General features: G+C 45.2%; 1 protein-coding gene across 9 annotated transcripts in view; it reads left to right on the top strand.

Moving 5' to 3' along the window:
• Fak (protein tyrosine kinase 2 Fak) overlaps nucleotides 1–19,177 on the top strand; it is an 83,406-nt gene that overhangs the window by 52,597 nt on the left and 11,632 nt on the right. For 6 of the 9 annotated variants that reach the window (XM_089551728.1, XM_089551727.1, XM_089551725.1 and 3 more), the window contains exons 6-22: nucleotides 326–443; nucleotides 3,043–3,183; nucleotides 3,580–3,657; nucleotides 4,040–4,144; nucleotides 5,003–5,114; nucleotides 7,808–7,831; nucleotides 8,657–8,678; nucleotides 8,770–8,831; nucleotides 8,960–9,010; nucleotides 10,510–10,607; nucleotides 10,989–11,076; nucleotides 11,724–11,824; nucleotides 12,484–12,599; nucleotides 14,179–14,574; nucleotides 15,713–15,792; nucleotides 16,025–16,056; nucleotides 17,292–17,678. In XM_089551728.1, the coding sequence (XP_089407854.1) occupies nucleotides 326–443; nucleotides 3,043–3,183; nucleotides 3,580–3,657; nucleotides 4,040–4,144; nucleotides 5,003–5,114; nucleotides 7,808–7,831; nucleotides 8,657–8,678; nucleotides 8,770–8,831; nucleotides 8,960–9,010; nucleotides 10,510–10,607; nucleotides 10,989–11,076; nucleotides 11,724–11,824; nucleotides 12,484–12,599; nucleotides 14,179–14,574; nucleotides 15,713–15,792; nucleotides 16,025–16,056; nucleotides 17,292–17,678 (2,011 nt within the window). The remainder of the gene's footprint in view (nucleotides 1–325; nucleotides 444–3,042; nucleotides 3,184–3,579; nucleotides 3,658–4,039; nucleotides 4,145–5,002; nucleotides 5,115–7,807; nucleotides 7,832–8,656; nucleotides 8,679–8,769; nucleotides 8,832–8,959; nucleotides 9,011–10,509; nucleotides 10,608–10,988; nucleotides 11,077–11,723; nucleotides 11,825–12,483; nucleotides 12,600–14,178; nucleotides 14,575–15,712; nucleotides 15,793–16,024; nucleotides 16,057–17,291; nucleotides 17,679–19,177) is intronic. The other 3 variants (XM_089551726.1, XM_089551732.1, XM_089551734.1) reach the window with 2 other exon arrangements.

The following is a 19,177-nucleotide window of genomic DNA, read 5'->3' as shown; positions in this document are numbered from 1 at the left end:
GAAAGCTTCAACATTCTGTTCTGCTGTTCTAACTCCAATTTCAAATTTATAATTATTCTTTTTCGGATACCATTACACTACCAGACTTGGCTTCAAATGTCAAGGCAAGCGTGGAGTTCTTTCTCATTAGTCACATGTGACAGATGTTTCCCTCACTGGTGTGCAGCTTTAAGCCTGCAGCTGTTACATTTGAGGGTGTTCTAAGTTTTTTGCTTTTAAGTTGGGTGGAGGGAAGCCTTGTGGTGTTGTTCAGTATGCACATATCTCTCAACTTCCTGATGTTAGCTCGTCTTAATGTGTGACCCAGTGGTGAATTCCTCTGCAGGAGATTTTGCAAGGACATGACCCATGGCGCACTGGACAAGAAGTCCAACTACGAGCTGATCGAGAAAGAGATTGGCCTGCACAAGTTCCTGCCTGCGCACATCATCTCGGCCAACAAGGTCTGACGTGCTCCCTTCCCCGAGGACCCTGTCTCTGTCTGACAATGTGTGTCATACATGGTCTGTTCTGAAAGTAGTAGGACTCATTTTTTTAAACAAAATTTATTCAAGAGAATAGTACAAACGATTACAATTTTTCAAGGTAGCACCCTTCCGCACCTACTCACTGCTGCCAATGAGTTTTACAATTTTCGTACGCCTCCAGGAACGCCTGGACCGGAATGCTGTTTAGCTCCCTCGTCACGGCCTGTTGAACCACCTCTACCGATCCGTGATGTTTCCCCTCGAGCGTCGATTTTATTCTCGGGAATAGAAAAAAGTCTGGCAGGGCCAAGTCGAGGCTGTAGGGGGGCTGAGACAGCGTTGCCACCTTGTGCTGGGCAAAAAATCGGGGTCCTCATTCAGATGACGAAAAAGATCCTACCGGTTGGCCTTTTCCTCCTGTGACAACACTCCCGGCACCAACTTCGTGCACGCTTTCCTCATGGGTAAGTTTTCTGTCACGATCCCAAAAACTTGGGTTTGAGGAATGCTGAAGTCATCAGCAATCATTCTGATACTCATTCTACGATCACTGTTAAGTAAATGTTTCCCTCGCTACCCATTTTCGTTGGTCTTGCTGGTCGAAGGGCGTCTGAAGCGGTCGTCTTCCTCCACTCTTTCCTTACCTTCTCGGAAAAGCTTGTGCCACTCAAAAACACCTGATCTACCCATGGAAGCGTCACCGTAGGCCTCCTTAATCATGTCGCGAGTCTCTTTGCCCGTTTTACCAAGATTTACTCAAAATTTGATCGCGTATCGCTGATGCAGTAAACGCTCGACGATTCTGTGTGACGAGACGTTTCGACAGGGGTTCACAGTACAAGCGACCTCCTCTTTTTAACGGCCAAGAGCCGACTGCCGATTTTCCACAGCATTCCCAATATCCCCCTTCAACGATCCTGCACGCGCAGACCACCTCTCGTCCGCCCGTTCGCCCAGGAAAAAACCAGTCCTACTACTTTCAGAACAGACCATGTATATGTGTTAAATGCTGAAGTGCACTTAATGTCCCCTTCAGGCATAAATTATTATCCAATGGGGGAAAATGCCAAAATTTTCGTATTTTATTGAGGAACATGCCACGATTGCACAGAAAAAAAAAGAATTTCATCCTCCCAGATGCTTAATTTTGCAGTTTCTGTGGAGACCTCATTTCTCAGCATTATGACTCGGCACTGGTTTCAGGGTGTCAGTTAAATTGCTTTTGACTCATTCCTGTCATAAGAACTCATCATGTAAACAAAGCAGCACATTTGAAGCATATTAAGCTACCGTAAACTGCAGGGATGTTAATCTTAAAAACTATTTTCTTGGCGTTCATTTTGCATGCCTGGCTTGAAAGGGAACTTTGGACGATTTTGCACATTTCAGCACTTTAATATAGGGTCCACATTTCCATGCGCTGCACTTTTTACATGGAGATTTGACAGTATTTAGGACACAGGTACAAATGTACACAGAGCACTTACAGATGATATTCAAACTGTCATTGCATAGGAAATCTAAGCGCAAGTTTTTAGCCATATAATTTTGCAATATAGGCCATCATTCAATTCAGCAACATAATCCTAAATGCAAAAATAACTTCTTTCTGCTGCAGTATTGAGTTTGTCAAGTGCCAGGGTTAAATTTCATGCCTTCGAAGAAGTCAAGCCAATTTACAGCTGAGACATGAATGACAATATCCACTTTTTCTTAAGCTGCCTGGATGACAAAGAACAAGCTTGAAAACAAAGAGTTTACTAATTGTGATAGAGCGTGACATTAACAGCTTGATTTATTCAGTTAGTATTTTGTTTCCTGCAGTTCATGTCACTACAAGGTTAAAGGTGCACTGAAGAGGATTCTGAACTTGTCTTTTTGCCGCGAGAACTTGGTCTACACGTTCCTACCATTCTTAGAAACTGCGACTTATTGCCCTCTGTGGCCGATTTCCCTAATTAAATCGAATTAACGTCCGGCTCCCGCCTTTATTTTTTTAATCCTCCGCGTACGGTGGGCGGAGTCGACCAACGCAGGAAGTGCCTTTCAGCCAGCTCCGTGGAGGCATTGCTTTCGCTTTATTTTGTTTTTTAGGTTTCCATGAATAAATAGTTTCATTAGCAGATAATATAGCCGCAAAATAAGCCCGCAGAAATAAAAATACGCGCGGACTATTTGCTACTACGGACTACTACACATTACTCCGCCGATGGCAGAGCGGCAAGCCGCCACGGGACTGGGTGAAAGGCGCTCCACGCGTTGGTCGACTCCGCCCACCGTACGTGGGAGAATTAAAAAAATAAAGGCGGGAGCCGGATGTTAATTCAATTTAATTATGGAAATCAGCCACACAGGGCAATAAATCGCAGTTGCTAAGAATGCTAGGAACGTGTAGATCGAGTTCCCGCGGCAAAGAGACAAGTTCAGATTCCTCTTCAGTGCACCTTTAAGCCATTTCACAGTTCAGTTGTGGTACAATATATCCCAAGTCATCAGCCTCCAGTGGATCTGCTTGAGTCGTCGCAACCCTCATGTGATCATCATCTTTCCTTGCATGGCGTGTCGCCGTTTGCAGCCCAAGAATCTGCGCAAGCTGATCCAGGCGCACTTCAAGAAGTGCTCGCAGCTCAGTGAGACCCAGTGCATGCTGCGATTCCTGGAGCTGGTGCGGCAGGTGCTGCCTTACGACCGGGAGACGTTCTCCTGCGCCCTCGGGGTGAGTCAGTGTCATAACTGGGTGAGGACGTGTGCGGGCGTAAACCGTGGTCTTTGGCGGCACCTTGAAAGTGTTGCAAACGATTGTAAGGGCTTGGAGCCACTTGTATGCTGGCGACATCTGGTGGCCACGAAGGCAAGCACCCTTTACCCGCGTTTGTCGCATCTTTCACAATGCTGATACTCATGGAGGGCGTTTATGTAATGTTTTTCAATGCATGCATGCACCTTAACATGTGCCAACATGTCTAGTTTGCCATTGTGTATTTTGTCCCACCAGTAGTCGAGATATGGTAGCAGTGGTTCATCTGGCACTGCAACCACCCTGTTCCTTCGTAATTTTGTCCGGAGGAGCTTTGTGGCAAATTTTAAATTTGTGTTGTGATTTGCTCTGCAGACTGGGTGGAGTGTACCTGTGGAATTGGTTGTGAACCAAGAACTTGGCATCGGGTACCTGACAGACAGGAATGGACAGGTCAGTGCTCTGCTCTGTGTGAAAAAAAAAAGAAAAAGCTGTGTGGTATACTTTGTATTCTTGTGCACTAGTATATAGCAAAATTTAATTAAGTTTTTTAGTACATAGCCAGCGTCTTTGGCCCTTCAAAAGCACTTCTACCCATATAACCATGGCCTTATGTTTGGGTTATTTGAGCGTTCAGAACAGTACTAGGACATTGAAGGGACACTTTTATTTCTCTCTCTTCTGTCTCTGCCTCATCTGTCTCTTTTTGCTTCAAGAATGGCCAACTTGCTGTATGTTTGCAGTGCATAAACTTTTCATTTGTTGTTCTGTCAGCTACCAGAACCTGTGATAGTAGTAATGATAATAAAAATTCTTCTGTGCATTACCTTTGCAGTTGAACCACATAGCAAATTTCCAGCAGGTGCAGAGCATCCAGACCATAGTCAACGATATCAGCCCGAAACCTGTGCTCCAGCTGAAGATCGCTGGGGCCTCAGAGGTGAGCAAGCATGGTGGTCTACAGGTGCTCTCATTGACCGATGTGAGCCAGTTCAAAATTTCTTGCGTACCTCTGAAGAATAAGAGGGCATTAGTCATTGATAGTGGGGGAAAGCACAAGCGAAGTGCAGTGCCCTAAATAAGATGTAAAGTCGAAGATGAGTTGGAGGTAGGAGGAGAAAATTAAAACATGTTATAGGTAGAGTTACAGCTTTTTTTTAACAATGTGCATGCCAATTTTTGTTGTAATCTGGAAGGTGTGATTAGCTGTTGGTGTCTTTTTTGTACTAAAGCAGAATCTTCAAGGGCGATGAATGTTGCAGTAGCTTAGTTGGCAGAAATTTGAAAATTGGTAAATTGGTTCTTGAGGAAATGAAATGGCTTGGTATCTGTCTCACATATCACGATGGACACCTGAACCATGTCGTAAGGGAAGGGAGGAAGATTGGAGCGAAAGAAGAAAGGAAGAAAGAGGTGCCTGAGTGGAGGGCTCCGGAATAATTTTGAACACCCAAGGATCTTTAACACGGGCGCCTTTTGCGTTCCGCCTCCGTCGAAATGCAGCCGCTGTGGTCAGGATCGAACCCTGGTACTCCGGTTCAGTAGCGGAACCACTGAGCCACCACGGCGAGGGCTGTTTTTGAAATGAGCTGCCTTCTTTTGTAATGTGTAGACCATATCCTTTGTAGATATTTTTGCACATTTTTTTTCCTTTTCAGTGTTTTATAATGCAGCTGTTCACAAGTAATGCCTCCATTTTAGATTTAGCTTTCGCGTTATGACTTTGTCCTGCCTTTCTGCTGAATATTCACCATGTGTCGAATTGTAAGTGCAAGCTACCCGTTCAAAATCTTTCCAGGTGCTGAGCATCTCGTGCCCTTCGCTGGCCATTGCGGAAAGCATTGCGGATCTGGTGGACGGCTATTGTCGGCTTATCCAGGGAACACAGGCTTCTTTTTGGAGCCGGAAAGGTACGTCATGCCGTATTGCAGCCTCTGGAGCCATACAGTGATAATCTTCTGGGTCCAGCAGACTCTTGTATGCTTACTGACCATGCTTAAACATCCAGTACCACACAAAGGCTAATGCTGTGGCACTTAACTTGTGCTGGCTTTTGCTAACCCTGTCTTCAACTCAACTCGTGTCCGTTGTCTTTATTCTCTGTTTCTCTAGTAGCGCGCGCTGTTTCCTGTGTAATCTTGCTGCTTGTGTTGCTTAGCTTTTGCATGCTTGAGAGCCATTTCGTGTGATTTGTGTTACCGTGACGTGTGGTGTACTATGTGCTGCTGTCCTAGTTGTCTGCCTTAGTCTTAAAGGTGCACTGAAGAAGAATCTGAACTCGTCTTTTTGCCGCGGGAACTCGACCTACACGTTCTGAGCATTCTTAGAAACTTCGATTTATTGCCCTGTGTGGCTGATTTTCCTAATTAAATCGAATTAACGTTCGGCTCCCGCCTTTTTTTTTTTAATTCTTCCTCGTACGGTGGGCGGAGTCGACCAACACGTGGAGTGCCTTGCAGCCAGCTCCGTGGAGGCCTTGCTTTCGCTTTATTTTGTTTTTTAGGTTTCCGTGAATAAATAGTTTCATTCGCAGATAATATAGCCGCAAAATAAGCCCGCAGAAATAAAAATACGCGCGGACTATTTGCTTCTGTGGACTACTGCGTATTACTCCGCCGACGGCAGAGCGGCAAGCCGCCGCGGGACTGGCTGCAAGGCACTCCACGCGTTGGTCGACTCCGCCCACCGTACGAGGGAGAATTAAAAAAAAAGGCGGGAGCCGGACGTTAATTCGATTTAATTAAGAAAATCAGCCACACAGGGCAATAAATCGAAGTTTCTAAGTATGCTCGGAACGTGCACATTGAGTTCCCACGGCAAAAAGACGAGTTCAGATTCCTCTTCAGTGTACCTTTAAGCACGTAACCTACAGCCGTCGCATGGAGGTGACTTATACAGTCTGGAGTAAATTGCAGTAGTGTGTAGGATTGAGTTCGTGGGAACCTTGAAAATAAAGTTGAGAGCACTTTGAAAGAAACTCGAGTAGTGAGACTACTGCTCAGTTCACTGGGTCTTTGAATAAAAGGCAGCTGCGGGGAATTTTTCAGTGTTGGAAGTTTACAGTCGAATTATGTTACTTAACTTAAAAGTTTTGCGTCGTCTTTATTGTAATAAACCATTTTCCTAGCAAAATGAGCAAAAATTCTTGAAAACCGTCAAAAGCAGGTAACCATTACTGAAAATGGGCTGCGTAGTCAAAGGTGCTGCTTCCTGCAGTGCAGACATAAAGCCACAAACATCATCAGCGAGGCTCCTATGCACTCTTTTAAAGGCTGAACTTGTTAATCACCTTGCTTATGAAATGTCTGAATTTATTGAAAACATACCCAGTATCTTTTCATTTAGTGACTATCAATGGGTAGCCAATGGTTGTGGCATCACAAACACGGGTTTACTGTAGAATTAGGCCCAATCAAAGCCACGAAATGATAGCTATTAGACTGATTTGAAGAGAAAAAGGTGCTGTACGGCTTCAAAATTTCGCACCACAAATCATGGAGACTGAGGAAAACAGACAGCTGTGGTCCTGCTGGAATATATGAACCTTGGAAAACAACTGGAGTTGCCCTTTAATGATTCAGCAGGTGGGACAGAAACGTGAAACACATTGCGTTAGTTTAGCTCCCTAATGGTGAGTTGGTGAAACCTCCTACCAACGTTTTTAGATAAGAACGGTTAGTAAACTGCGCCGGCGAGCCAGGGAGCAGAGCGGCCCCACGCGATCGCCGTCTAGGCAGTGGTGCTGCGGTCGCTTTAGGATGAGCGCGTCGTCTGCTACTCCCAGCTTGAGGAGCGGTCTGGACATGGCCGACGAAGCAGACTTGGTAATCACTCTGCAAAACCGCATATTACCCACCCGAGGAATATTATCAACATAAACTACAAGGAGGCAAGCGGTACGTCATGTTTCTTTAAACCGTGGAAAGAAGGTCTTCCAGTTTTTTTCGATATTTACAGCCAGAAGCTCAACCTCGAGCATCCTCCCCTCACGTAGCCCAGACGCGCAATTCGTAGATGAGCGTGGCTAGAAGTAGCCGCGCCCGGCGCAGACGATGCGAGGCGCGAGCTAACGTTAATCATTCGCGCAGCAAACTGACCAAGCGCAGCCAATGGGCGCCGCGGTGGTGAAGAGAAATCGTGGCCTCTGAGATGAAGCGCGATGTTAAAGTACCGATGCTTGAGCTGGTCACGGAGGCCATGGGAAAACAAATGCGGTACTCCCACCACCCGAGAGATGCGCTCGCATCTCTTTGAGATGAAATCGGCGACAGAAAGGGGCCGCATACCCGGAGCAAGTTTTCCGACTGTCTTTATCTAGTAACGTTGCCTCCTACTAAGCTGACAAGTGATAGATATTCCAGTATACTTTCATTCTGTTAAACAAACTGATTGGCGTGTTTGTGCCGAAAAATGTAATGGAGTTTTTGGCCTTTGTGTCACTGTGTCACTGGACTGTTCATGAATGCCTGTGTGCGAGGAAGTTGGCTGTGAAAACCGTGGTGTGACCTCTGCTAACCACATCTGCTGTCCGTCCATTGTCCTGCCTTTGATGCCTGCATCTGACCCTGCTTTCTCGTTGCGCTGCTTGTCTCTGTCCTTGTAGAAGCCACTGTGGAAGCTGAAGAAGGTAGGCTGACATCTCCTTTTCCTGGTTGCTGTTTGCAGGGCCAGTTTTCGAGGCTAACTTAATTGTTTTACTGGCTTTAGCTTCACTCACTCGCTTGATGCCTAGTAACATTGCATTGCAATGCATGTCCAGGATAGTAGTAGCTGTTCTCAACATAGCTTCAGGATTTTCTATGTGTGGGACTTGTGAAGTGCCTTCTGGGAATTTTTAGCCACAGGACATAGATGTACGCTTGTCTATAAAATGCTGCCATCCAGATGTACAGGCGCTTGCAAAAGTAAACAGAGCACGCAGCTGTCTTCAGATATTTTTCACGCGTCGCCTAATTGAAATTTCCAGCAGTGGTACACGCATGCTGGTAGAGGAGGTTGGTGGGCTTTCTTGTAGACAAACAACGCTTCTTCATCATCAATGGAGAAAGCGTGATTGCACTTGGAACGCAACAGCGTGCTCCGTTTACTTATGGCCGCGCCTGTACTTTACTCGCGCTTATGACCACAAGTTTTAACAATTCCATAAATTTTCTTTCTCTTTGACTTGGTGGTTTGATCTCAAAGCTAGTATCTAACTCTTTTGAACTTTTGTAAGTTTGTTTTGTTTTCTTTGTAATTCTGCCTTCTGTGCAGTTTGCAGAAATTCTTTGGTGCTTTGTAAGTCTCACTACATTTACAAAAAGAAAAAAAAATTGTTTAAAAGTGCTGAAAATTTTGAATTTGCATGTGTCAGATTACTGCCGCACAAGCTACAACGTAATTGATATATTACCTTTTTGGCAGAATTCTGTCCATGATCAAAGTTTAATCCAATGTCCCACTTCACTTGCAGATGCACATCCCCCTAAATACAGGTATGAGAGCTCTGACATCTTCCTTTCTTGAGCATACTAGTAGCGAGCATGGGGAGAGGGAAATGATAACACGGCTATCCTCTCTCTCTAGGTCAGGCTTCAAGCACAAGAATCATTCCAACCCCTCCAGTTCGAAGAAACAGGGAGTATCAGGTAACAGAGGCACTTGACAGAGGTGTCCTTGATGTGTTGGTTGTATTACTGTTGGCATTTCGTTTCCACTGCGACTGTAGCAAGTTTAAAAGGCTTTAGTTCAACAGGCAGACCTGCTTTCATTTCAGAGGACTATGCTGAGATTGTGGACGAAGAGGGGGACTACTCAACGCCTGCAAGTGAGTGTCTGTTTCTTTGCAAGTGAGTGTCTGTTCTCGTATACCACTGTGCCAGGAGTGGTATACGAGGACTCCCAGACATCTATAAATGCAGAGAAGGACCAATCGTACTGCAGTAAAAGTCTAAAAGGATGCAATATCACGCAAACCTACATCATATGTACCCTCGAATGAGGGCCTTTAGGGGTATGTTGAATAAATAAATAAAATAAATATTATACAGTCGGGCCCACTTATAACAATACTGGTTATAACAATATATTGGATATAACAATGGTCAGTCGTGGCACCATGAGCTTTAACATGTGTTCTGTGGTAAAATAAACTGCTTATAACAATGTTGTCAAGGCACATTATTGGTTATAACAATTAAATCTGGTAATTGAGTGTCAACCATTATAGAAAAAAAAATACAAGGAAATGCTACGACCACACCAGAATACCACGCTTACAACACAAAAGCGTGTGCGTGTGGGGCCAACCAACGGACTGAGCCGGCGCAGCGACGCCACGAAAGCAAAAGAACCCGTGACCATGCACTCAGAAACGATGCCACCGGGCGTGCCAAGGATGCTTGCGTGTTGCAATGACACAGGCAGGAGAAATGACGGATGCATTCCCTTGAGCAAAAGACCCATGCAGAGAAGAAAGTAGGGAGCATGGTAGGGAGCCTTGGCAGAGCAGTCCATTATTAACGTTACTGAGGGGTGCGCCGCTCACAGAAAAAATTGCGCAGACGCGTTTTTCTTTGTTTTTACACTCTGAGCTACGGCAGCGCATACGTTGCCCCATCTTCCCCTGTTCTTTGCTAACTCCCCCACACTCCCAGCTTCACATATTTCGCGCGTCCCAGAAGCAGGAGTCATCACGTCAGGCGAGCTGCTGCATTGCTGCATTGGCTATGCGTGCCATGCGCACTCCCAATCAGTCGGTGCAGTGCACGTGTGTGCAGCCAGCACGGTTTTCCTCTTGTCAGCTGTCACTGCACCCTTGGTTCTGCACACTTCTTGACTTTCCCGTAAGAATCACTTCCGGAAAGCCGGTTTGATTCCTGTGACGTGGAGGTGTGCAAAGCACCCGCCGGTGCAGTGATGGGGGTGCTTTGGTCATCGGTGAACGGTGAACATTTTTCCGGGCCCCTTAAGTTTGAATTAACGAGCTTTTACAGGCATTAAAACAATCAAACCCATCCGGGTATTTACTGTCAATAAATGCTATGAAGTCTGTCATCTTTTCTTTTTTTTCGGCACAATCCTGTTACAACAATTATTGGTTATAACAATAGTATTTCCATGGCACTTGAATATTGTTATAAGTGGGCTTGACTGTATATCAGCCAAGGTAGGTCAGCTCAAACCATCCAAAAACCAGGGCTAATCGTGTTAGCACATGATGATTTATGATTAGCCCTAAGCTAAACCGCCTGTGATTTTTTTTATTTTTAGTCTTGTTTTACGTCATGTTTTTCATAAAGGAACCTCCCCTTTTGCATTCCGCAGCCAAAGACTACGAACTCTGTCGTTCCCATATCACTCTCGGAGACATCATTGGCGAAGGCCAGTTTGGAGACGTCCACAAAGGCACTTACACCTCAAAGGTATACCCTTATGAGCTGCACACACCATACTTGATTAACATTTTGAAGCTTTTGGTTTAGAAAAAGAGTTGCCAATTCATGCAGTTTTCGTTTTGTTTTGCTTTATGTTGTAGTAGTTGATGCCAGAATGCCCGTGCTTTGTCTTGACTTGCAACTGTTTTTGGCAGCTCTAATTTTCGTTTCTTGGTAAAGTTTAGCATGCCTACTGGTATCATGATGGCACCCTCGTTACAGTGCCACAATCTTTGTGACTCTTGAATTCTTCAACAGATATGCATATCTGTGTTATGCCTGTGTAATGTAATATATCTGTGTAGTGCCTGTGTGAAGGCTGTGCAGCAAGGATGCCTGTGTAGTGATCACCCTCGGGCTTGACTGCAGGCGGACAACCAAGTGGTCCCCGTAGCCATCAAGACCTGCAAGGTAGAGACAGAGGAGTCCATGGGCGAAAAGTTTCTTGAAGAAGCCTGTAAGTTGGCTGTGCACCCTCTTTTCAGTTTTTTTTTGTTTCTTTTTTTTTTGCAGTACAGAATTCTGTCTGGGCGCCCTGATGAGAAAGAAAGGGCTAGTGCTCTTTGATTAATCATTGGAGTCGAGTATTGCAAATTGTCTGCTCACCTGTGAGGGCCACTCTTGTGTGATCCGGAGAGAGGGCTGAAGCAGTAAAAAATGCAGTAGAAGGTGTTACTCATGGCCTTCTGAGGCAAAAGAGAAGCCTTACAAAGGGGCCAAGTATTGCTGGATAATCTTGAGAAAAATGAAGCACCATGAAATTGTAGAAACTAATTGAGCCAACAAGTGCATGTATTAGACCACATACATCTTTTGCTGTGGAATTCCACAGTTACGGGAGCAGTTACTCAGTTGTCGCTAGCAAGCCATTGTTAACTGAATGCCCAGTAACATATGGCGGCAAGACTTTTCACACCGAAGCATTGGCTCTGTATTCCAGCAGTGGGTTTCTATGGATGAGAAGCTTTAGATGTATTCTATGTGGGTTTGTCTTTTGTTTCATCTTGCTGCTTCGTTTTCTCAGTTTTTGCACAAAGGAAGAGGATGACAGTGTTAGCAGATATTGCATAAATGTGCTCAAACGGGGTGACGGTTGTGTTGCAGATATTATGCAGCAGTTTGATCACCCCCACATCATCAGGCTCATTGGCATCTGCTCGGGCTCTCCGATCTGGATTGTCATGGAGCTGGCTAAGCATGGAGAGGTGGGTGTGAAATCCTTGTTGCAGCCTCATTCATAGCTAGACCTTTCATAGTGGAAATTGAACAGCGGACGAATGCAGTGAAGAAGTATTGTTTTTTTTTATTTACCTTTACTATCTCCTGTCACTGGGAGTTATGAGAAATCGGCTTGGGTAAATGACCTTCATTTTCTGCCAGTTTGATTATTGATTGGTTATACTATATTTTACTCTGACAGTGTCTTGGTCTTCCCACTCACTCAGTGGAGTTGCACTGGCCTTCTAAGGCATATACATAAAAGTTTTGTGCATCTGATCTACCTAATTGCTCTAGACATGACTAACGTTTCAGTCCTTGCATTTCTGTGTTTAGAGTTTTAGTGCATTTTTATATGATTTTAATCACAGTTGTGCCACTTTTTAGGGAGTCATTCAAGGTAGAACAAAACAGGAAATAAAAGAACCATGCGTACAGGCAGTAAATTTCGCACTTGTTCACACTCTGTAACAAGCTTTGTTTAAACCGATTAACTCACTGGGCTGGCTATTCTGTTATGCTGAACGACCTTTATTACATTTTTCTTCCACATACATTACTTAGTTGTGCTGGGTGAGGTGTCATGCTGTTTGCATTGTCTGCATGTTGAATTTTTGGGGGGACGATGTGTGTTGGTCCAATGCAGATGCGAGCGTACCTGCAGAACAATAAGCATCGGCTAGACCTGGCCACGCTGATCCAGTACGCCTACCAGCTGAGCACCGCTCTGTCCTATCTCGAGAGCAAGAAGTATGTCCACAGGTATGCCCCCCGCACAGTCTACCTTTGCCCTTCTTGCACCGGGTAACAACTTGTGGCCATTACAGGGGGTCACGGTGGCATTTTTCTGCGCCTCTGGGGCTTTCCCTCTCTTTGTGGTTTTCATAAAGTGCTGGAAGGTGCTTGTAGTACTGCTACTGTGCCTTTACTGTGGAGTAACGGACTGAAATGGTGGATTTGATTCTTGTACATATTTCATACACCAAGCATAGCAGGGAGTGGCAGACAGTCAGGTGGGGGTTCAGATTAGGAAGTTTGTGGGGTCACAGCTGGAACAGGACAGGGATAATTGCAGGAATATGGGCAAGGCCTTTATCCTGCACTGAGCATGGTTGGGCTGTTGCTGCTGCTGATGATGATCATACATTGCGTTAAGAATTGGAAGATGCGCATGTTGATGATAAAGTGCATGTTTTGTCATGACTTGTCTGTGGGAAATCGTATGGCTCATTTTGTGTTTTATGCTTGCATGATTGCTTCATCTGCACCAGGAGCAGAAGTTCTTCAGAACTTTGTCAAATACTACTATCTAGCAAATACCTATTTGGCAGTATTTCCTCCTTGTCCCCTGTAGACGTCCCTAGTGGAATGGCAGGCAGGCATATTCTGGTGACATGCAGAGCATTAGTTTGTCTTCAGATCTGGTCAACTTGTATGGCATCCACTTGTATGACTGTCCTTTGTTTCATTGTTACATTTTTGGAGCACATGAATCCAATTTCCAGCCACGAGTCATCAGGCCGAGGTTGCTGTCGTGCTAAACCTACTTTTCATGCTGTGATTTATGTTGTGCCGGTGCGAACTTCTTCTCGTTTTCTTTTGCTGTACTGCAGCAAAAGTGCACTTCAGTGCACTTAAAGGTGCACTGAAGAGGATTCTGAACTTGTCTTTTTGCCGCGGGAACACAATCTACACGTTCCGAGCATTCTTAGAAACTGCAACTTATTGCCCTGTATGGCCGATTTCCCTAATTAAATCGAATTAACGTCCAGCTCCCACCCTTTCTTTTTTTAATTCTGCCTCGTACGATGGGCAGAGTCGACCAACGCGTGAAGTTCCTTTCAGCTAGCTCCGTGGAGGCTTTGCTTTCACTTTATGTTGTTTTTTAGGTTTCCATGAATAAATAGTTTGATTCGCAGATAATATAGCCGCAAAATAAGCCCGCAGAAATAAAAATACGCGCGGACTATTTGCTACTACGGACTACTACGTATTACTCCGCCGATGGCAGAGCGGCAAGCCGCCACGGGACTGGGTGAAAGGCACTCCACGCGTTGGTCGACTCCGCCCACCGTACGAGGGAGAATTAAAAAAAATGGCGGGCGCCGGCCGTTAATTCAATTTAATTAGGGAAATCGGCCATACAGGGCAATAAGTCGCAGTTTCTAAGAATGCTAGGAACGTGTAGATCGAGTTCCCATGGCAAAAAGACAAGTTCAGATTCCTCTTCAGTGCACCTTTAAATACTTGGAGGGTGTTGAGAGAGTACTGAGCATGGTGCTTTGGAGAGCGTTGAGAGAGTACCGTGTACTGAGCGTTGTGCTTTGCCGCCGTTGTGCAGGGACATAGCGGCGCGCAACGTGCTGGTGTCGTCCCACGACTGCGTGAAGCTGGGCGACTTTGGCCTGTCGCGCTGGGTGGAGGATCATTCCTACTACAAGGCTTCTCGCGGGAAGCTGCCCATCAAGTGGATGGCCCCCGAGTCGATAAACTTCAGGCGCTTCACGGCTGCCAGCGATGTCTGGATGTTTGGCGTGTGCATGTGGGAGATCCTGATGCTCGGCGTGAAGCCCTTCCAGGGGGTCAAGAACAACGACGTCATCGGGCGCATCGAGGACGGCGAGCGGCTGCCGCTGCCCCCCGACTGTCCCCCGCGCCTCTACAGCCTCATGTCCCAGTGCTGGGCCTACGAGCCATCCAAGCGGCCCTGCTTCCGAGACGTCAAGCAGGTGCTCAGGTGAATGCGCGTGTTATATTGTGTACTCTGTGAGAGTTTCACTTAAGAATGCAAGTCAGTAGTTTATGAAATAAGCTTTTTGGAGTTAGATTGCTTTTTTTCAGCATAGCATTGTGAGCAGTGTTGTGCATCACAATACAACTAAACATGCTAACTAGCAGGTTGGTTAACTAATATTGAATAGTCAATTTTTCAACCATTACTTTAAGGTAGGTGTGCTCATAGGCATGGCTAATGCCCTTTCTGGTCGTACAGCATCACTTTCGGCCATATTTGGCCCCAGAAATCCTTGCACTGCAGCAGAATGGCATTTTCGAAATTCGGAAAAGTGATATAGATATTACTAACGGTGGGCTTTAAACCTCTCACTAAGTAAGTAGACTAACAGTAATAGTTAAAAAGTAACGTAATCAATATCCAGCCTTCTAGTTTGCACATCTATTCTGATGCGCTACACCGTTGACAATGCTATGCCGAAAAAAGCGCTCTTCCAACTGAAAAAGCATATTTAAAAAAAACTGCTCGGTCTTCAGCGAAACGGTCTGCATGGGAGCAGGAATGTGCCGTGGCAGGATGTTGTGTGTGTGCGCACGGTGTGGTAGTGTTGCAGACGTTTTTCACCAGCTCGAGCGTTTATCCTCCTCCCCATCACGTTAACTGAGCATATGCCTGATTACCTTCCTGCATTTCGCTTCGTTACGTCATTTGTGCAACTGGACACAAACACACACTGGCACGGTCTAGTAGGGGAAAATTTAACGACTCTCCATGCCTTGCGTGGCACTGGCTGGAGCAGAGAAGCCCACAGCCATTGTGATGGCTAGGTCAAACATGTGCAGGATGAATACTGATGAGGGTGCAAAAAGAAAGGTGCCTGCCAGCACTTCTAGTGTAATGAATGCTTATCAGTTACCACATGTGGCTTGTTGTTGTTCCTACTGCTATGTTTTAATTCACATACATTCTGAGACATGACAATGATTACTTTGCTTCGTGATTTAAAAGTCTTACAATTCCTCTGCACTTCCTTAGGATGCTGTGTTGGTTGACACTGAAGTAAATATAAAGCACTGCGAATCAAAATGTTCTTTCACACGCCTGCAGCCGGTAAATGAATTGCACTGTGCTGTCCTCGCAGTGAAATTTTGGCTGAAGAGCGGCATCAGCTGGAAGACACCATGCGCCGAGAAAACCGCAGGGTCCAGGCCATGTCCTGGGGTAAGTTGTGGCGAGCTTCCACTTTCGAGCAGCTTTCGCTTGACCATTCATGTATGAAATGAGGGCAGTTGTTTTGAGCTGGTCGTCTGTACAACATCATCATCATGATTTTGATGATATACCTGTATACCAGTGCCACTTGCAAGGCTCTGCAAGAACTAGCTTTTTGAGCTAAGGAAGTAGGCTTCTGCAGACTCTTTTATGTTGTGACATTGGTGTTATTCTTCTGCAGGTTCCTCTGGATCTGATGAACCACCCCCCAAGGTAAGCACGAGCGCCATTGTGCTGCTTGTGAAGTTTTGTGCACATGAATGGTGTCATAGGTGCAATTTGTTTCCACACTTTGGCATAGATGATGTTGTGCTAGCTCATGGAAGTGCAATCAAGTGAGCAAACAGAGTGAACTGGTATTCAGTATTCAGTTCGAATGTTTGGTATTCGAAACCTTGAAGTATTGGTTTCAAGCGAATAACATTTCTGGAACGCTTGCTTTCTATGGATTCAGTTCACCATACCTCCTCTTCAGATAGTCGACACAGCTTCATTTAGTTTGACAAAACTTCATGCTTTCTGTTTTTTTCATTTTTTTTTTTTCATGTAATGGCCTTGTGTGGTACAAAAATACGTGATTTTGAAAATGCTTATAGTGCCATTGAACTGTTTTTGTGCACCAGAAGTATTGGAAATACAGTAGACTCCTTAAGGGGCCAGAAAATTTTTTTACCTTACAGAAGTGCCCGCAGAAAAGATATGTGAGCATGCTATGCATGTCCAAATATATGCGACGTTAAAAATGTAATCAAATTACCTTGCAGAGAGAGGACAGTTCCAAATGGAACATAGGTGGTATTATACATAGAGTGAGTTGAACAGTGAGAGCATGTAACAAAGTTGTGTTATCCTCCTTGAAAGCAGCATGTGTCTTGTTTTCTTCTTTTCACTCTTTTTTTTTTTTTTCACCAGTGACTGCTATTTGTATGTTTTTTTTTCCTGACTTTATTTTTGAGGCTTCAAGTGCTCTGAATGTGCCCAGCTGGGTGTACACTTCTCTTATTTCAAGTCTTCCACAGTGAAGCTGTTATCAACTCTACAAGCAGATGCTCTGTGCATTCAGGGTGTGCTTTCTTCTGGGGAAGCGTTTTATATTTTTTTTCCTTTGGTCGACTGTGCCACGGAGCTTCCCCATGAGTGCCATTGTGCGGGGTCGCCGGGGTTCACAGTCACTGCGAAAATTCGTCTTAACCGAATCATATGCAGAACAGTTTGTTTCATGTGGTTTTTTTTCACTGAACCCACTGGAGAGCCAACCATAGGTCGCACACCATTCACCTTATCCGAGTTTCAAGTTCGTCTAAACATAATATCAGCTGTATTTGCTTCAAAATTATTCGAAAGAAATTAGTATTCATTTCAAATCCGCTTCGCACGAAGAAACTACTATTTGCAAACCCCTTTCATTGAGCATTGTGTATAAACTCAGCTCGGCCTTTTTTCTGCAGCCTTCCAGGCACCCCATCGACCGTGGCAGCCGTGCGCAGACCCCGACGCCGACTGTCGGGACGTACATCGTGGCGCAGACGCCAGAGGTGCTGGCCCAGCTCCTGCAGGAGAACGACGGCAGCCTGCCGCCGGCGTGGGCCTACGTGGCGCCAGCGTCACCGACCAACACGTTCACGGTACAGGACATAGGTGGCGCTGGCGGTGGTAGCAGCAGCAGTGCCCTCGGGAGCAGTGTGCAGGGCAGCAGTGGTAGCAATGCCGACGCCAGCAGCAGCAGCACCACGGGGGGTGGTAGCGTGGCGGGAAGCACCACCTCCTCATCAGCGTCTCCCCGTGGGGGTGTGGGTGCGGTGGCAGCGGGTCAAAGGTCAAGCCTCGCCTCACAGGTCAATGGCCTCTTCTTTCAGCCACCAGCTTTTCGTGGACTCTTTGTGGCATTTCTCCCGCCTCTCAAATACTGAAGGGGGGACGTGGCTTTCAGATCTCCAAAAATGGCCAAAAAAATTGATTTTTTGCTAATTGTTGTATCTTCTTGTATGCCTCGTTTTTTATGCTGTCCCGGAGTTTCATTCCTGGAATTGACCGGGAAGTACGCTAAATAAGTTGTTTCGTTAACCGCACCAGTTGTGCACTTCTGGAAAATGCTAGAACAATGGGCATTTTCCCTGTAATGGTCTTCTGCCTAGATACTCTGTATATTTCAACCCCGTTTGTGTTTTGTGGCACTCCTGGGACCATAATGCAGGTCGAGAGATTCATTAGTTTTCATATTTTTTAGTATTAAATTTCTTGTATGAAATTTTCTTCTCATTCAAGACCTGGTGCTGTGCACTTTTGGGCTGAAATGCTTGGAAAAGAGCCTTTGGTCACCTCACTCTCCCTCGATGACAATCTATCTGCGAGAGATCGAACTCTGTACAAGGTGGTTTTCAGTCCCTCATGGATAGATTTTCCATTGAGGGAGGGTGATACAGACACTGCAATGCAAAAAATTCAAAACCAAAATGTGTGGTTTTGACAAGAAAAATATTTTAAAATGTCTTAAAGCTGAACCAGTCTTCTGCCACATTTTCTTAACTCTGTAGCCTTTTCACAAGATTTGAGATGAAAAATATACATTGGAAACTAATTTTTTAGAGATATAACAATGAAATTTTGGGAGAGTAGTGAAAAAAAAAAACTCTAATTATGGTCAACAAATTGCATGTAAATACGTCAGGAGATAAAAAACTTTTTGGTGAGAGCCACATCCCCCCCTTAGTACGACTAGCTACCAGCCTTATAAGGCCAAAATCTTTCACTGCAGGCAGCTCCAAGCTAGTTGATCAGTTCCTGGTGCTTGCATACATGGGTATCAGAGAACGCCAGGCTAGGGGCTTTAATTTTACGTGACTCCTTCATTTCGAAGGATCATGCCAGGCATTGAAAGAGAGGGGGTCACTTCACTGTTTGCAGCCCAGAAAAACCTGGAACAGACTGCATTCAATGAGGATGTTTTGTCATGGTTTGCAAAATATGCACACCTTGAGTAAGTGTGGGAAATAAATTGCGTCTTTCCGGTTACATGGATGAATTGACCGTAGATTCAGATTTCTTGGTGAGAAGTTGTCATCTGTAGACCGCACATAATGTGGAGTGCTTTAAGAGAGAGCAGTAGAAAATGCTAGGCTCACAAAATTTATGCTGATATTATTGCAGATCATCTCGTATATGTATACATTATTGATTTAGTAGAATTTTCATGGTATGAGTAAGTCACCAAGGCTTCTTAAGATTTTGAATGCCCTGCTTTAATTGCTCAACTGGTATGATTTCACAGTAAGTTTAATGTCTGAAAATCATGGATACCTGAATGTGCTTCACTTTCAGTGTCATTTGGGAAGCC

The sequence above is a fragment of the Amblyomma mixtum genome, chromosome 7 (assembly GCF_055824585.1).
Source record: "Amblyomma mixtum isolate Tamu chromosome 7, ASM5582458v1, whole genome shotgun sequence".
Classification (NCBI taxonomy): Eukaryota; Metazoa; Arthropoda; class Arachnida; order Ixodida; family Ixodidae; genus Amblyomma; species Amblyomma mixtum.
The sequence above is the reverse complement of the archived record's forward strand: the minus strand, read 5'-3'. Positions and strand labels throughout refer to the sequence as shown.